The 18,815-nt window shown below is 42.1% G+C and overlaps 1 protein-coding gene across 1 annotated transcript in view; it reads left to right on the forward strand.

Moving 5' to 3' along the window:
* adamts10 (ADAM metallopeptidase with thrombospondin type 1 motif, 10) overlaps positions 1–18,815 on the forward strand; it is a 58,142-nt gene that overhangs the window by 32,160 nt on the left and 7,167 nt on the right. The window contains exons 16-23 of the mRNA XM_083554870.1: positions 4,261–4,384; positions 12,575–12,655; positions 14,069–14,232; positions 15,131–15,257; positions 15,685–15,814; positions 16,099–16,306; positions 17,963–18,139; positions 18,628–18,787. Of these exons, the coding sequence (XP_083410996.1) occupies positions 4,261–4,384; positions 12,575–12,655; positions 14,069–14,232; positions 15,131–15,257; positions 15,685–15,814; positions 16,099–16,306; positions 17,963–18,139; positions 18,628–18,787 (1,171 nt within the window). The remainder of the gene's footprint in view (positions 1–4,260; positions 4,385–12,574; positions 12,656–14,068; positions 14,233–15,130; positions 15,258–15,684; positions 15,815–16,098; positions 16,307–17,962; positions 18,140–18,627; positions 18,788–18,815) is intronic.

An 18,815-nucleotide genomic window follows, 5' to 3' on the forward strand; every position in this document is an offset into this window, starting at 1 on the left:
CTCGAGAAACAGTTTAGCGATGAGAAATCTATCGACATATCATATGTTCAAAATGATGCACCGCGATACAAATGCCAACTTGTTTAGGATGCATCGCCAACTTTTAATCAGTGAATCGTACCGTCCCTACCGCCGCTGTAGTACAGGTACTACCATGTACAGCAGTGGTCCCCAATCTTTTTTGCGCCACGGACCGGTTTAATGTCGGACAATATTTTCACGGACCGGCCTTTAAGGTGTGGCGGATAAATGCAACAAAATAAAATGATACGATCGGCAGAAAAATTTTCCTATCGTATTAAACCGGTAGTTACTAAATATAATAATAAACGTGAATCCACTGTGTTGTTGTTTGTTCATTTTGCTCGCTTGGGGGTTTGAATTTAGCGGTAATGTATTATATGTTAGTGGCCGGAGCCCCTTTAAAAAGGTAGCGGATGGAGGTAAGACGTGTGACCGAGGCATCATGACATATATCAAGAGTGAGTCATAGACAGATGTGGAGGAGAGAATCCAGTCATTTTCCAAAATAAAACATCGTTCAGAATCAGATAATAAATAAAACGGAAATAATGTAAGTTATGTATTCTTTCTGTGGTACAATTGACCCACGGACCAGTGCAGGTCCACGGCCCGGGGGTTGGGGACTACTGATATACAGCACTTAATGTATAAATTGTGTACTTTATCAGAATGTGTGGAGTAAAAATTTTCTCACTGCATCCATTATTCACATAAAGTTCTCATACATCACTGCTGGGGGAAGTGGTAGCTCAGGCTCTGGGTTCAAGTCCTGGTATCGCCAAGCTGCCACTCTTGGGGCCCCTGAGCAAGGCCCTTAACCCTTAGTTTTCCAGGGGCATTTCTAACATGGCTGGATCTGAGCCCAGTTTTCTTACATCACTGGAATATGCGAAGAAATAATTTCATCTTGCTGTAAAATAAATGCAACATGTATAAAAGCACCTTTTTTTTACTTTTAACTTTCGTACTCAAATTTGTTCGAAAGCAAAGACTGTAGTATTTTTCCTCGAGTAAAAATGTCCAAGGAGGAGTTTTACTTTTTTTTAATTTTTTTTTATTGGACTCATACTGAAGCACTGGATTAGTATTTTTATTGAAGTACAGGAATGATGAATTCCAGCCAGCGCTGGTTAATCTGGCTCCTTACGCAATATGCAGAAGGAAGGTTTGAGGCACTGATCGAAATATGAAAACATTTCCAAATCCTTTGGGTTTCTCAAAGTTATGTTGTGGTCTCACAGTATTTTATATGCACCAGCGTCCAGTTCTGTTTTGCAGACAGGGACAACAGAAAGGCTCGTGTAGTTCTTGGGAAGCTGTTTGTAGAGACATATATATACACTGCCTGTCTGAAAAAAAAAAAGTCACCACCTGGATTTAACTAAGCAAATAGGTAAGAGCCTCCCATTCCATAATTACTGCATGGGTGATTATGTTTCAACTGGCAACAAGTTATTGAAACCTAACTGATGCAGTGACTAGCTTCTCATTTCTTAAACAACCATGTCTGAAGACATCCTGTGGTCGTGGAAAAGATGTTAATCTGTTTTAGAAGGGTCAAATTATTGGCATGCGTCAAGCAAAAAAAAAATAATCTAGGGAGATATATGCTAAAACTGCTACAATTAGGTTAAGAACTGTCCAACGCAATATTAAAAACTGGAAGGACAGGGGGAATAATTATCATGTGGTCAAAAAAAAAAATCTCGAATGATCATGATCGGTGATCACTTGAACGTTTAGTGATATAAAATAAAATTAAAAAACAACAATAGAACTCACGGCTATGTTTAATAGTGAAAGTAAGAACATTTCCACACGCACAGTGCGAAGGGAATTCAAGGGACTAAACAGACATGTAGCCTTAAGAAAACCACTTATCAGTGAGGTGAGATCACTAATTGGGAAAAGAAGGCTTCAGTTTGCTAGGGAGAATAAAGATTGGACTCTGGAGCAATAAAAGAAGGACATGTGCTCTGATGAGTCCAGATTTCCCCTCTTCCAGAGTGATGGAAGCATCAGGGTAGGAAGAGAGGCGGATGAACTGGTGCACCCATCATGCCTAATGCTTTCCATACAAACCTGTGGGGGCAGTGCCATAATCTGGGGTTGCTGCAGTTGGTAAAGTCGCGGTTCAGCAACGTTATATGCCCAAAGAATGAGGTCAGCTGAACACCTGAATATACTTAAGGGATTCTTTCTTCCCTGATGGCACAGGCAGATTCCAAGATGACAATGCCAGGATTCGTCGGGTTCATATTGTGAAAGAGTGGTTTAGGGAGCATGAGAGATCATTTTCACACATGGATTGGCCAACAGTTCAGACCTTAACCCCATTGAGTATCTTCAGGATGTGCTGGAGAAGACTTTGCGCAGCGGTCCGACTGTCCCATCATCAATACAAGACCTTGGTGAAAAATTTATGCAACTCTGGACAGGAATAAAATGGTGACATTGCAGAAGCTTATTGAAACAATGCCACAGCGAATGCGTGCTGTAATTAAAGCTAAAGGCGGACCAACAAAATATTGGAGTGTGACTTTTTTTTTGGACGGGCAGTGTACATATCTGTCTGTCTGTCTGTCTGTCGGTCTGTCTGTCTGTCTGTCTGTCTGTCTGTCTGTCTGCCTGCCTGCCTGTCTGCCTGTCTGTCTGTCTGTCTGTCTGTCTGTCTGTCTGTCTGTCTATCTATCTATCTATCTATCTATCTATCTATCTATCTATCTATCTATCTATCTATCTATCTATCTATCTATCTATCTATCTATCTATCTATCTATCTATCTATCTATCTATCGTAATTTCCGGACTATTAAGTGCACTTAAATATAAGCCGCACTACACTGAGTCTACACTGAAACTAATGAACTTTACACAGGTTTAATGAAAGACAGTGTCTGTTACACGGCTTGTATCTAAACAGTAGCCTACCAAGAAAGTCATTGTTCACCGTCTTCCTCCTTCCTTTCACAACAATTTCGTTTTTCCTTTGGCATCGTCGTGTGTTTAAAATCACCATCGGTGAAGTTTTTCTCCCGATGCCGTGCAGCTCAGAACACAGGTGAAGTGCGTTTTTTCATGCCCGGTTGTTTTCAGCGTGACGAATGATTCATATTTCCTGTAGACAGTCCGAGTGAGCGGCAGGTCAAACGTCAGAGGAACAACATCCATATTTATGATGTGGTGCGGCCCGATTCAGTGGGAGCGCATCTGATTTAATATAAAGAGTTTCATTGGTTCACCTGAACCCGTTCGGCAATTTCATTAGTCTAATGTTATGGGGTTCAGTTTTTTGTCTTGAAGTTTGTGAAACCGAGAAAAACCCAGGAAAAATCCATACATTAGCCTCTTCATTGTTTAAGCCGCGGGGTTCAAAGAGTGGGAAAAAGGAGCGGCTTATAGTCCGGAAAATACGGTATCTGTCTGTCTGTCTGTCTGTCTGTCTGTCTGTCTGTCTGTCTGTCTGTCTGTCTGTCTGTCTGTCTGTCTATCTATCTATCTATCTATCTATCTATCTATCTATCTATCTATCTATCTATCTATCTATCTATATATATATATATATCTATATATATATATATATATATATATATATACAGGTAGTTCCAGACTTACGATGGCAAGACATACCTACCCACGAGTCTTAAAGAATGGTGATCAGTATGGGGTGGAATATTTTATTTAGTAATTTAACAAGCACATAATTTAGCAAAACAGAGCAATTTACAGTATAGTAATGTATAAATTATACAATAGCGAGTGGATGACAGAGCCAGATGAGCGGTAAAAAGCACACCTGTAGCTGATGCGACTAATCAGTGCGCTCTGTTTTGTGTCTGGTGACGAGAGAATAAAGAGCAAAAACACCAAAAACACAGAATAAATATGTGCTCTAACACAGAGACAACTGGACTCTGGACCTCTGGCGAGAGTAAGACATCTCACAAGGCAGAAGATGTGATTTGATGAAAATATTTTTACAATTTTGCTGTATCGCTATCGTCATCATCAGATTGAAAAATCGTAATTCAAACCATCATAACTCGTGGACTACCTGCATATATAATAAAATATTACTAATAGGAAATGACAAATAATGCGAAATGAAATATATACGTTTGCAGGTGCTTCAGAAGGAACAGTCATCCTTCCCTCTGACTTGATTTTTTTGTGTGTGTGTGTGTGTGTGCGTGTGTGTGTGTGTGTGTGTGTGTGCGTGTGTGCGCACATCTGTAGCATGTAGGCTGCGATAAAATCCTTGGCTCGGATGCCCGCGAGGACCGCTGCCGCATGTGTGGGGGTGACGGGAGCAGCTGCGAGGCCATCGAGGGCGTCTTTAACGACTCGCTGCCTGAAGGAGGTGCGTTTCATTTGTATTTCCACTAAATTACCCACCGCAATGCTTACATACAGGAGTTTGTTCCAACGTTGTGGATACATTTATTCAGGAAAGAAATCCTCTTTATTTGGGATTGAGGTCAGAGATCTATAGCAGGAGATCTTCCACTCCAACCCATGCACACCATATCTTCAATGAGGGGTCTCCGAAATCAAACAGAGGGTCGTCTAAATACTTTCTGAATGCACTGTATATATATATATATATATATATATATATATATATATATATATATATATATATATATATATATATATATATATATACGAGGGGTGTTCAAGTCAAACCGGGACTTTTAAGTTTATGCAAATTTCAAGAAATGGAAACTGCATTAATGTTTCAACATCCTCTCCTGCTACATTTATACACTTATCCCAGCGTTTTAACCTGGGCCTGTAAAGATTCGGCATAGAACATTTCGTCAACACGTCCGAAACCTCCTAGGACATCCTGGTTCACTTCGTTGTCAGGAAAAACCACTAGGACATGACTGACGGACGTACAGCCATATTAAACGTCTTACTGCGGTTGAACGTCTCATCACCGTACTGCTCTTGAAGTCTTCTGCAGATATTCGCCGATTCTTCGTTCACAAGAAACCACATGCTGTTTTATGCACGCACTAACACTGTTGTCTGCCATCTTGATTAATGGTCTCCGGACATGTGAGGTGCCTATCAGTGACAGGACACGCTAGCCATTTACTAATGCGGCAGCACGGATTTCTGAGGAGCAGTTCCTCGGGTTCCGGAACTGCGCTGGGCGGTCTTAAATCCTGCTCGCCGAACGCGTGAACACGTGCGTTGGGTTACAGATCTCTGGAGTGCTGGAGCGCTTTCTGTACAGAAAAAAATTAGGCCGTTCATCTCCTGTGGTCTGAATAAAGCGCTCCGGTACGACTTTTCTGTCTGTGTAGTAATCCTGCAGTAATGCCTTGGCTCGGCTTCGCTATTATAATCTCATAAAGCACAATGTGTGTGAAAGGAAGAGGGAGGGAGCGAGGGAGAGAGAGAGAGAGAGAGAGAGAGAGAGAGAGAGAGAGAGAGAGAGAAAAAAACCCGAATCACATCGCATCTACTGTTCACTTTGACCACACACAAAGCGGAAGATACGCGAAAACAATCGGTTCTTGTGCGACTGCAACTGTAACCAAGTTTATTGTTTTCCTGCAACACCGTATTCCGCACTGTTTTTATTCCTCTTATACTACATGATTTTTTTTATTCTTTCACCAGCCCTTTTTTTAAACTTATATGATGAAATTCTAAATTGGATCAAAATGTTCTTTCTTACACACACACCCATTGACAATACAGTGTGCACCGAAATGCTTTTATTGACTGATGAATTCAAAATCGAAAATTTAAATAAAATAAAGAATTCATATAAAAAAGAATTAAAAATAGAACACAAACAAATGTGAATAGAACTTAAAAAAAAATGGCATTCACATTATACAACATTTACACACACCACAGTAGTGAATCAGTACAAATTGTTCAGAATATTCAAAATAACCTACAAATTAATTGTGTAAAAAGTTCCAAAATCGTGAAATCAAAAGCGTAAAATGTTCTTTCAGTGATTCGCCTCTAGAGGCCGCTCTTGTACTGTATAATGCAACCTGGAAAAACTATCGGTATGGATTTTTGCCGATAGTCCCTGCAATCAACTACCGGTGTTGTTAATTAAAAAAAAAAAATTAATTTATCGACTTCTAAACGAAATTCTTACCTATCAGAATTAAGAATTCGATAGGGTTCAGCTAAAAGTGCACCAGAAAAATCTTTCAGTGGTTGAAACACTCATACTTCATGTTCACAAGCTTGGCACATTATGTCGATCTCTGAGGGGCAATTGGTGGGAAAACAGACTCAGCTATAACACACTCCAGATAGTCTCTGGCCATGCTAGGATTGTTTCAGGTCTGTCTTTAGTTGTTATTCATTATTTTTAAAGGTACAGTAGATACTAAAACCAGTGACGACATACCGTATTGTACCCTGTTGTGTTTTGTTTACGTTCCATGTTTCTCTATGGTTTGTAGTTAGTGTCTATAAATTGTGATAAATCTCCACCACAAGCAGTGAAACCTGTCTTTCAGCATGGCTGGAGAACACTGGCCAACCTGGATTCGAGTCAAATGAAATAAGACTTTTGGATCATGGTTAGGTTCTCATGAGAGCCAGCTTTAACACTTTCTCGCCTCATACCTACTCCAAACGACTCTATAATTGCTTTACGGAAAGTCAAACAATGTGTGTTTGTGTTGTGTTTTTTTCTTTTTCTTTTTCTTTATCTTTTTTTTTATTTTTATTTTTTTTTTACCCAAGCCCAGTCATGGGGTTGGACGCATGCCGCTTTAGAGAAAGTGGAGCGATTTTTTAGGGCAAATTCATAATTACTTGCTCACATGCAACGTCTGCATGAATCAAATTCGTTTGAAACTCAAGAAAGAAAAAGAAATCAAGAAATATATGAGCCGTGCCAAACCTGAGCTGACTCTCGCTGGACTCGGTATGGGTTACACTGCTGGGGGGGGTTTAAAGGACATGGATGGATAAGTAAAGGCATAGAAGGTAGAGATGAGGATAGAGTGTCCAGGAAATGTCTAAAGGGATTGCAAGAGCTATAGAGAGGAAGGATTAGAAGGATAGTGAAAAGTATAAAGGATATGAATGGATAACAGTCTGGGTCCGATGCGATTCGCATGTGAAGCAGCTGCCGATGCCATGCGATACGATTCTCCCCTATTACGATGCAGTGCGGTCCATTTTCCATTCAACATAATGTGATTCATGGCAATGGAAAAAATATAATGCAATGCAATTCACTATGGTGCTGATAGTTTTCATTTATTTCTTTGGTTCAGACAGACAGCGAATCATCAAACAAACCTTCTTACTTTTAACGCAAGGACCTTTTAGAAACACGTCTTTGTAGTGTGAAAGAAAAAGTTTATAAAACCAGATGTTCTTTTCCTGTTGTGTCTGCAGGAAGATGCAGCTCTACCTCTGCCATGTTAATCTGTATTCCATGTGACTCTCAGGACATGTTGATACGTCACATTCACGTAGCATCAGTGGTGCCGAGACAAACGGTTTATCGAGAAGGAATCAATCTACATATCAAATATTGGTCACAAATTATTGGTCACATTCTAAATAATAAAAGTGGAAAAATAGAAGTGTACTGAGGAGTATTGAGTTGTGGTTTGAATGAGTGAAATCAAAGTGGTATGAAGGGGAATTAAATGGTACAGAGATGTAACCAAGGGGTAGAAGGGTATATGTAGGAGAATGAAGGGTTGAGATGGATGCAAAGGTTAACTGAAGGACGGACATGACAGGACAGGAAGATTCACCAAAGGGGTGGTCAGATGGGTATGAAGGGTGTACAGAGGGATATGAAATTGGGTATAAAGTGAAACTAAATAGCACGGTTTAGGTGACTGTAAATAATGACTCAAGGGTTACAATGGGGCATGGAAAGTGGCAACATATTCGAAGGGTACCCAAAGCATTCATTGAGGGTTCCCTGGTTCCCTGGTGGTCTAGTGGTTAGGATGCGGCGCTCTCACCGCTGCGGCCCGGGTTCGATTCCCAGTCAGGGAACCAAATCCAGCCATTAGGGTTGCACAAGCCAGTGCACTCTTAGTGCCGGTCCCAAGCCCAGATAAATGGGGAGGGTTGCGTTAGGAAGGGCATCCAGCGCAAAAAAACGTGCCAAATCGAACATGCAGATTATGAATACGGATGATCCGCTGTGGCGACCCCTAATGGTAAAAGCCCAAAGAAAGTTTGTTTACCCAAAGCATTCATTGGGGTTTAACAGGTCATGGATGGTTATGTTGGGTATGATAATAATCTTTATTTTACATAGCACCGTTGTAAGTTACACATCAAAATGCTTTCCAATCATAAAAATAGGTCATAAAAATCATTACAATGATAATAAAATAAATAAAATAAAATAAACCTCACAGATACATCACAAGAAAACAAAACTCACCTAAAAGCTATTGTGAAAAAGTACGTATTAAGAGCAGATTTACAAACAGTAAAAGTTACAGTTTGTCTAATCTTATTGGGGAGAGAATTCCAAAGTTTTGGGGCACAAGAAAAAAAAAACGATCACCCATAGAACATAAACAGATAGGAGGAACCATTTAAGGATCAGAATCGGGAGCAGAGATCACGCCTTTGAGTGTAGACGGTTAAAAGTTGTAACAAGCAATGAAATGCCATATCATATAGCGCTTATTAGATCAGCATAAGAATTTTAAAATCAATCTAAAACCTGAAGAAACTCCAAAACCGGAGAGACAGAATGCTAAACAGATCTGGTCTTGGTCAGAGTTTTACTCTAGCAGCTGAATTTTGAACAACCTGCAATATATTGAAAAGTAGATTTTGAAACCCTAATAAGCAAAGCAATAGTGTAATCGATGTGTAAAAAAAAAAAAGTGGCGATCAATTTTTCAGCAACCCAAGATAACATGGGCGCAATCTTGCAATGTTTCTGAGATGAAAAAACATGTTTTTAATTGTATTCTAAACCTGAGAGTTGAAAGATAAGTTTGTGTTAAAAATCACCACCAATTCATCTTTTAGTTCTGACTGAAACTCCAAAACAGAGACTTCCACTTTAAAGGTTTTGAAAATCGCTTTTATTAGTTTGATGGTGCAAACCGATAAGCATTTATTGAACGCATTGAAGTGTAATTCAAGGGTGTAAAGGGGTCAAAAGAACCCTTGGTACATGGGTACATTGTAGGTTGAGATGGGTTTAAAGGATAACTTGATGGAGTGAAGGGTTACAACGTGGCACAGAACAATGATGTAAATTAATCAAGACATAAAGGGTACCCAGGAGAATGGACAGGTACTGTAGAAATGAATTGTAGAGATGGATTGAAATAGGGTATAGGGGGCACAGGGGATGTTTGAAATATAACAGATGTGAATGTAGCAGTGCATTATGTAGGGGAATGGCTGTACTGAAGAATGAAGGCTCAATAATAGAGAGATATATGACGGAATTTACAGGGGTACAGGGTGGTATAGATGTCAACACACTGGTCTGAAGCAGTTTGAAGGCAATAATGAGGCTGAATGAAGAGATATGGCAGGGGTATTCCAGGGTCAAAGAGTACAGTGGGGTATTGAAGGCTTAAAGGGAAACTTAGAGGCACATGCTGTAACATATAGGGATACGCTTATGGAGATGAATAAACTGGTTGATAATAAAGGGTTAGTGGGCAATTGTTTTATTATTGTTGGAAAGGTGACTTTCTATGTTGACCTCAACCTTTTTTTTGCTGCAGAATTCATTATGCTATCGAGGCTTGTATGTGGTAAGGATAAAGCTATGAAGCCATGGGTCATGGTTCTGAGACTATTCCAATAAAGCTTGTGTGCTTTTTAAAGCATTTGTTTGGGAGGTCACTTGGCGTGCAGTGGCCTGTGGTTTGAACCTCCGTTCATTACCCCAGCTATGGTCACCATTCACCCCGTCATGCACATTTCACCCTGCTCCTACTGCAATGGGCCAAGGAAATAACTTCATCTCTTAGTCATCCTTGCCTCCAGACGAAATGGATTCTCAATATCAGCTAAGAATAACCACTGTGGCTTTCATCAGTCCGAATAAGGAACAACGCCCTGGGTGGAGTTGAAGTTTGCGCTAGTGGCGGTGTTGGTGGTTGGGTTAAATGTTGACACTGGATTGTTGGGTCAGTATTAAAGGAAAGGTGTAGTAGTTTATAGAACATCGAGTTTAGACTTTAATAATGATAGATGTTATGTCTTATGAGCATTCACTAACCGTAATCATGAGCAACCTTAGCAGGACGTTTAAAACAGATAAAGGTACAAAAGGATATTAGCTCATTATTTATCTATCTATCTATCTATCTATCTATCTATCTATCTATCTATCTATCTATCTATCTATCTATCTATCTATCTATCTATCTATCTATCTATCTATCTATCTATCTATCTATCTATCTATCTATCTATATATATATATATAAAGCTCAAATACTGACTGACTTACTCATCACGAAATCTCGAAAACCACTGAACGGATTGCAATGAAATTTGGAACATACCTTCCTCTTGGGTCTTAGGTGCTCACTAAGAAAGGGTTTTGAAAAATTCGCCCTGGATCGCGGCTAACTCGCGAAAAACCCGATTTCTCACGCATTGTAAACTCTTCAAAATAACATTACGGATCCTCAAGAAACTTACTTTGCCCTGTATCGGTACTACAAAGGGGTAGTACGTTATTTGTTGACGTTATGTTCTGATCTCTGATCATCCAGTCCTGCTCAGTGCTTACTGCTTATTGCCATATTGCTTAGCGTTCTGCCTTCCGTAGCGAAGCACGCATACTTTCAGCTAGTTTGTAATATATGAGCCCTTTAAACTTGGTAGCTGCCTAGGTGGGTTATGCTAAGTCCATAACTAGCTTTTGAAATAGTGTTGGTTTCTGTATTTATAAAACAGCAGTAGCAAATAACAGTTTTTAAAGCACAAGGAGTTAGCAAAGAGGTTTTGTCTTCTTTGACTTAGGAGAGTCAGATGGCTGCCATGACTTTGAACATCACATGGTGAAATACTGTTCTCTCAATGTTCAGCTTGTATAGCAGTATTGGTTTACTGTCCTCTGAAAATAACTCAACATACAGCCATTATTGTCAAAATAGCTGGCAAAAAGTGTGAATACTTTGTGTGAACACCACTGTTTTTCGCACTGCCTTAATCCTCCTGGGAATGGAATTCACTAGAGCTGCACAGGTTGTTGCTGGTATCCTTTTCCACTCCTCCATAATGACATCACAGAGCTCCTGGATGTTAGACACATAGCCACCATCCACTTGAGGAGCCCCACTGGTGCTCAAAAGTGTTCAGGTCTGGAGACATACTTGGCCACTCCATCACGTTTACCCTCAACTTTCTCAACAAGACAGTTGTAATCTTGTGTTTGGGGTCGCTATTTTGTTGGAAAACTGCTTTTCGACACAGTTTCTGAAGGGAGGCCATCATGTTCTGCTTTAGAATTTCACAGTGGTAGTATGTAGTAGTATGTTGGAATTATCCATGTTTCCACAATGAACCGCAGTTCCCCAGTACCAGCAGCACTCAAGCAGCCCCAGACCATGACGTTACCAACACCATGCTTAACTGTAGGCACCACACATGCTGGACACCATCTGAGCCAAGGAGGAGAGGGAAGGGGGGAGCACCAACCGTGATCCTGCATACCCCTCATCAACAGTGTAGTTGCACCCCTGGTGCTGTTGCATCAGAAACCTTCATAGGTATCATTGGCAGGTGGAAAAGTACTAGAACAGTAAACAGCGTGTGGTAGTAGCTGCTCAGTTGGTAGAATCATCAGGAGTAATATTGCTTGGTGGAGGAATTTGGAAAGGAAGTACTGTACGGTCATTTGGGAACGGAATCATCGGTAGCTAAAATTTTGTCACTGGGAGAAGTGCCGCAATGTGTGGTGTTTGGCGTCATTAGAGGCGGATTGGTAGGTGAACCAGGTGGTGCTTACATCTGGACTGAGATTTTTATTTTGGGGATTCGGACGCCTCAGTAGGCGACACCCAGAACCACAACCAGGGGAGGTCAGGCTCAGGGATTTATTCTGGGCTTCATTTTTTTTCTTGCGATTATGCCACCAGTCTTTTTTTCTTTTTGGTCTGACCTTCTTTCTCGTCTTCGTCCTTTCCTGTTTTATGGCCGTGCCAATTTTTTTTTTGCAGTTTGTTTACCACATGGCTTCATAACTGTTATTATTTTATTACTTTCCCTTTCCGTTTTTTATTCTTCTCATATCCCCCGAAAAAGCCACAAGCTTGCAAAATATTACATTCATATATATTTTTTTTCCTCCGGTCTGGTTTTTGGAGATGGAGTTATTTGTAGGCCTGCGGTCTCTTACTGGCTGGTGCTGACTGACCTCAGACGAGTTCGGTGCTCAGCTGTGGAGACGTTGCCCAGGAATTCAGCAGGAATCTCAGCCCTCCGCTGAATGCTTATCCCAGAGCAGGCCAGCTCTACAGAACACCACTTACCACATGATTCCTCTGTGTAACCACGAATAGACTTCCATCTGTGTGTGTGTGTGTTTTCCCAGGTTATGAAGAGGTGATCAGGATCCCTAAAGGATCCGTGTTTATACACGTACAGGAACTCAACATTTCTCTTAATTATCTCGGTAAGAAAAGGAAGAGTTTTATCGTATGACTGTTAGCTGTCTGGCGCACTGAGCTGCTTTCAGGTGGAACTGGTGTAGTTTAATAACCTGGAGTACTTCATCTGCAGTAAAGCTTTAATGGCCTTTACGGTATTTATCTCACAGAAGGCCAGGAAAATAAGCCCTCTGTCCAATCCTGACATTTTTTTAGAATTTATTAAGCAGGGAACAGTCTCCAGTGCATGCACCAGCCCAAGATTTTCCTATAACATGTGTTCTATTCCTTTTGTACCTCAACAAGTTCGAAATTTTCAAGCAGAACACATTGTAACTACAGTTTTTCAGTTGCTTTGGAGCAAATTCTTAACCTAATCATCATTTAGTCACATGTGCACATCATAAGAACATTTCTTGTTGCTTTGATCAAATTGTGAATGCTTGGGTACATTTGTTTATTTGATTGTGATGTCAGAACCTGTCATGCTTACATTTCTATTAAACTTTTTTTTTTTACATGAATGTTTCTTGAATTGATGAATTGTGCAGATGAATCTTGAATGTCACTCATGAAAGAGAGTCAAGTTTACTTCCCCTTGAGAAGAACCAGACTCAAAATGGGAACCCATCCTCATTTGGGTGACATCAAGAGTTGGATCATAAATCTTTAAACAATACAGAACACTGGAGAGTGAAAACTAAAGAGAGTGTATGGCATCAGATTAATCAATAATCAACCAGTTCTCTAAAACAGGTCAAAGGTGAATCTCGTGAACCTTCAATTGGAGAGTGTCTACAGAGACAGAATTACAATTTCTGAAAATGAACGAACAACCAGGAAATGAACGAACACGAGTACAGTGCAGTAAAAGTGTGAATCCTGTCTGGTCTCATGCATTCAATATAAAACGAATATACAATCCAATGAATGCATTTGTGCTGCTAAAATTCATAGATGCTGTACAGAAGAAATTCAGCCTTGTGCATTTTTAATCACTGTAACCCAAACCATAGTTTATATCAAGAAATACAGAAACTGTGCACCATCATACTGACAACACGACTAAACATTTTGATGATCTTGTTTGTAAACAATGACAAAAGAACTTGTTATTCTGATGGGAATGAGATGTTCATTGACACAAATACTTACTCTTGAGAGATAAACTAAGGATTTTGAGACAAATACAGGCTTTTGCCAAAAATTCAATGTGTTGTGTTGTTTGTACAAAATCTTTTGAGAAATGCACTTTCTGGTTAGCATGATTCGAGAAATGCTCCAAAGCAACTGAAAAAAAAACTATAATATAAAGCTGTGATTCACCTTATAGCTATAGCCATTGTAGCAGACTTTCAGAACAGGTTTGCATTATGATCAACTTTTTTTTTATTCCATTTTGTATTTTTCTTTTTTTAATGATTTCTCCTTCGCTGCAGTTCTGAAAAGCAAAAGTGAGCAGTACTTCATCAACGGCAAATTGACCATCGACACACCACGCAGGTTCGACATCGCCGGGACGACTTTCCACTACCGCAGACCTGCCGATCAGCCCGAGATTCTCGAGGCTTTGGGGCCCACCAATATGACCCTTATCGTCATGGTAATCACCTTGTGATTTAAAGGAAAAGTCGTTTCTGTTGGATGCAGTAGCTGTCACGCTGAACTAACTGTGCGCTATAGTGTTTTACTGCATGATGTGGGGGTGAAGAACGACCCGACCCTGAACGTTCTCTCACACCTAGTCGGGGATTATCACTTTATACAACACTCGCTTTCCAGCATTGACAAGTTACAGCTGTTACTATCGTTTTTTTATTTTTTTTATTTGCCTTTTTAACGTTTTCTTTTCCATTCATCTCAAATTCATCTTGTACATCGAAACATTACACATGTTTTGGTATTTGGTCAAAGATTTGCAGATACTTAAAATTCTGTTTGTGTCTGTGTGTCTTTGTGTGCCTTTATGTGTCTGTCCCTCTGTATGTGTGTGGTGTGTTTGTGTGTATGTATGTGTATTTGTGTGTGTGTCTGTCTGTCTATGTGTTTGCATATGTGTCTATGTGTATCTGTATGTTTTTGTCTGTCCCTGTGTGTCTGTCTTTATATGTGTATTTGTGTGTGTGTCCCTGTGTATACCTGTGTGTGTGTGTGTGTGTGTGTGTGTGTGTGTGTGTGTGTGTGTGTGTGCATTGTGTTTGTGTGTATGTATATTTGTGTGTGTTGTTGTGTATATCTGTCTATATGTGTGTGTGTGTGGGTGTGGGTGTGGGTGTGTATGTGTTGTATTTGTGTGTGTCTCTGTGTATATCTGTCTGTATTTGTGGGTGTTTGTATATTTGTTTGTGTGTCCCTGTGTATATCTGTCTGTATATGTGTATGTGTGTGTGTGTGTGTGTGTATATGTGTCTGTTTGTCTCTGTGTGTCTGTATGTACCTTTTTGTTTGTGTCTGTATGTGTCCGTATGTGTGTGTGTTTGTGTGTGTGTGTGTGTGTGTAGGTGTTGGTCAGGGAAGAGAACCAAGGTATCCATTACCGCTTTAACCCTCCTGTGAACAGAGACACTCAAAGCATCTTCACCTGGCACTCTACATCCTGGAGCCGCTGCTCCGTCTCATGCGCTGGAGGTACAAAACACCACACACACACACACACACACACACACACACACACACACACACACACACACACACACACACACACACACACACACACACACATATATACATAGATGAATTTGCTTACAGTCTTACAGTATACACAGACACATTAATGCCCTGGAAACACATGTGACAACAAAAGAGAGAGAGAGTGTGTGTGTGTGTGTGTGTGTGTGTGTGTGTGTGTGTGTGTGTGTGTGTGTGTGTGTGTGTGAGTTTGCTAACCTGATGTCTGATATAAGATGATATCAAGGAAATCGTTGTGTTTTATGTAGATGGAAAAATTGGCAATGAAATATTCTGCTACTAATTTTACTGTGTGTGTGTGTGTGTGTGTGTGTGTGTGTGTGTGTGTGTGTGTGTGTGTGTGTGTGTGTGTGTGTGTGTGACCCAGGGTTTCAGATCCAGCAGTTGGTGTGCAAGAAGCAATCCGATCACTCGGTGGTGTTCACTCACTTCTGTGACAAGAAGGGAAAACCTAAAGAGAAGAAACGTCCATGCAACTCAGCCCCTTGTCCTCCCACGTAAGTGTGTGTGTGTGTGTGTGTGTGTGTGTGTGTGTGTGTGTGTGTGTGTGTGTGTGTGTGTGTGTGTGTGTGTGTGTGTGTGTGTGTGTGTAAGCAAAAACATGGGCTGTCCAAGTTCTTGTGCAAGTGCATTAATAGAATTTTGTTTCTCTGGCTTCCTATCTTTCTTTATCTTTAACTTTCTCTATATTTCTTGCTCACCCCCTTTTTTCCACACACTCTTCTGTGTCTCTCTGTCTATCACTCTCTGTCTGCTAACCGCCCCCCTCCTCCCCCCCCAGATGGTGGGTTAGTGAGTGGTCCGAGTGCAGCAGGAGCTGTAGTGGAGGTGTGAGGACGAGGGAGGTTCTGTGTAAGAGGAAGATCAGCTCCACAGATGAGAAGGTTCAGGACGACTCGTCCTGCTCCACCCAGCCACGTCCTCCTGTCACCGAACCCTGCAATAATCACACGTGCCCACCTGAGTGGCACGCCCTCGACTGGTCAGAGGTACAGCAGCTCCTCAGCACCTCATATCACAGACAGACAGACAGACAGACAGACAGACAGACAGACAGACAGACAGACAGACAGACAGAGAGACAGACAGACAGACAGACAGACAGACAGATAGATAGATAGAATCATCTCTAGGTTACGTATGTAACCCCAGTTCCCTGAGGAAACGAGACACTGCGTCCGTCGGAACACTTTGGGAATGTGGCTGCGTTGTCCATGCGCAGGCTGTCACCGGCAGTGTGAGGTCACCACCAGGAAGTATAAAACGCACATGGAGTGAAGCCGGTGTCAGCTTCTTTAACAGAGAAGGAAACTCTGAAGGGAAGACGGAGGTGTGGCATAGAGATTTAGCGTCTCGTTTCCTCTGGGAATAAGGGTTACATACGTAACCTATAGACGTTCCCTTTCAGGAACTCAAACTGCATTAGAACGCTTTGGGAATGAGAGTCCAATACCACCACACTGACCAGTCCCTGACTAGTGTGAAAGAGCACAGCTAGTTCAAAGGACAGACCTAGGAGTGGCACAGAGGTCAAGGTTGAAAACCTGACAAAGGTGAGCGGCGTGGACCAGCCCGCAGCGTCGCAGAGGTCTTCAAAGGGACATTCCAGAGGACCAAGCCTTATAGGCTGCGAGATTTTGGGTTCAGTGCGCTCTGACCCCAAATAGAGGGGAAAGACAAGAGGACCTGTAAGAGGACACAATTGTGTCAGTAATCCATCTGCTGAGGGTCTGCTATGAGCAGGAAGGCCTCTCCTCGGAGGGCCGTAGTAGATGAACAATTGTTCCGACTTCCTCCAAGGACTTGTCCTGTGGACATAACAGTCTAGTGCTTGGGCTGGGCACAATCTCTCCTGGTCTGGGTTCTGGAATGGAGGAGAATTAAATGCCTGGAGCCTGAGAGGTCGTGGGACGACCGAGGGCACCTTAGGGATGTAACCCGCTTTAGGGTACTGGAAGGCACTGGCCATGCCTGGAGTGAACTCCAGAAAGGAGGGGGCGACAGAGAGGGCCTGTAGATCACCTACTCTGCTCAAAGAGTAGATAACCAGCAATAACACAGTCTTAATAGACAAGTGCCTCTACGAAATCTCATCCAACAGCTCGAAAGGGGGCTTGGACATAGAGCCTCCAGCACTATGGCCAGGTCCCACCCAGGCACTCTTAGTCGCACCGGAGGCCTCAACCTCCAGGTTGCGCAGAGAAAATGCATCAGGAGCGGGTCTCTGCCCAGTCAATGCCCCGACACAGGGGCATGATACGCTAAAACGGCAGACGCCTAGACTTTAATGGTGGACGGAGTCAACCCTTTAGCGAACTCGTCCTGCAGGAACTCCAGCACTGAACCAACCGGGCAGTGGACTGGATGGAATGGGTGCAGAATGCACCACACAGTGAACAGACACCTACCAGGAGGAGACTGACTCTGTCCCGGCAAACTTTCTCCAGAACTCCCAGGAGCAGTGCGATGAGCCTTGGTCTACTTGGGCTTTGCCAAACTACTCCCAGATCTCTCTCTCTCTCTCTCTCTCTCTCTCTCTCTCTCTCTCTCTCTCTCTCTCTCTCTCTCTCTCTCTCTCTCTCTCTCTCTCTCTCTCTCTCTCTCTCTCTCACTCTGTGTGTGTGTGTGTGTGTGTGTGTGTGTAGTGCACTCCCAGTTGTGGTCCAGGCTACAGGCAGAGGGTGATCCTGTGCAGGAGTGGAGAGAGTGGAGACACCCTGGATGAGTCTGAGTGTCATAAACATAGCCGCCCCACCACCAGGATGCGCTGTAACCTGCAACACTGTCCTCCACCTCAGTGGCTCACCGGCCCATGGAGCGAGGTCAGTCTCACGTCCAGCACAAACGTTTTTACAGCATTTCTAGTACTGGCTAACAAACTTGCCTAGGGATAGGGTTAGTGACGTGAATATAACGAAAAAATGGCAAAAGATGTTACAAAAACAGCTTAATTATTAGTGGAGGAATGGCACAGTTATGTCTCAAGGTAATAATCAAAAGGCAGGTGTAAGACCTTATACCAATTTGTTTATTTTGCTCGTCACCTTGGGAGCAGTGAAATCACGTAACGATCACGCACCAGTGGTGAATCCTTCGCTTATATTATGGCAGTATGTGCTCCATGCTTGCTTTCCTCACACACATCCACCCCAAACTGGTGACCTGATTAATCAGGAAGTAAAAAAAAAAGAAAAGTTTGATGTCAATTGGTGCCTTCATGAGTAAATGCATGGTGGGTATGCTTCTTTCAGTGTGTGTGTGTGTGTGTGTGTGTGTGTGTGTGTGTGTGTGTGTGTGTGTGTAAAACCAGTGTTCAGCTAAGTGTGGCGTGGGCCATCAGATGCGCTCGGTGCAGTGTCTGTCACACACCGGCCTGCCATCCAACGACTGTCCAGAGCTGCATCGACCGGCCTTCATGCAGCAGTGCAGGAGCAAGTGTGACCTCAGCGTCCCCACAGACAACCCTGAGGGTGAGGGGATGCAGTGGGCTTTCAGCAT

The sequence above is a fragment of the Silurus aristotelis genome (assembly GCF_946808225.1).
Source record: "Silurus aristotelis genome assembly, chromosome: 11".
Classification (NCBI taxonomy): Eukaryota; Metazoa; Chordata; class Actinopteri; order Siluriformes; family Siluridae; genus Silurus; species Silurus aristotelis.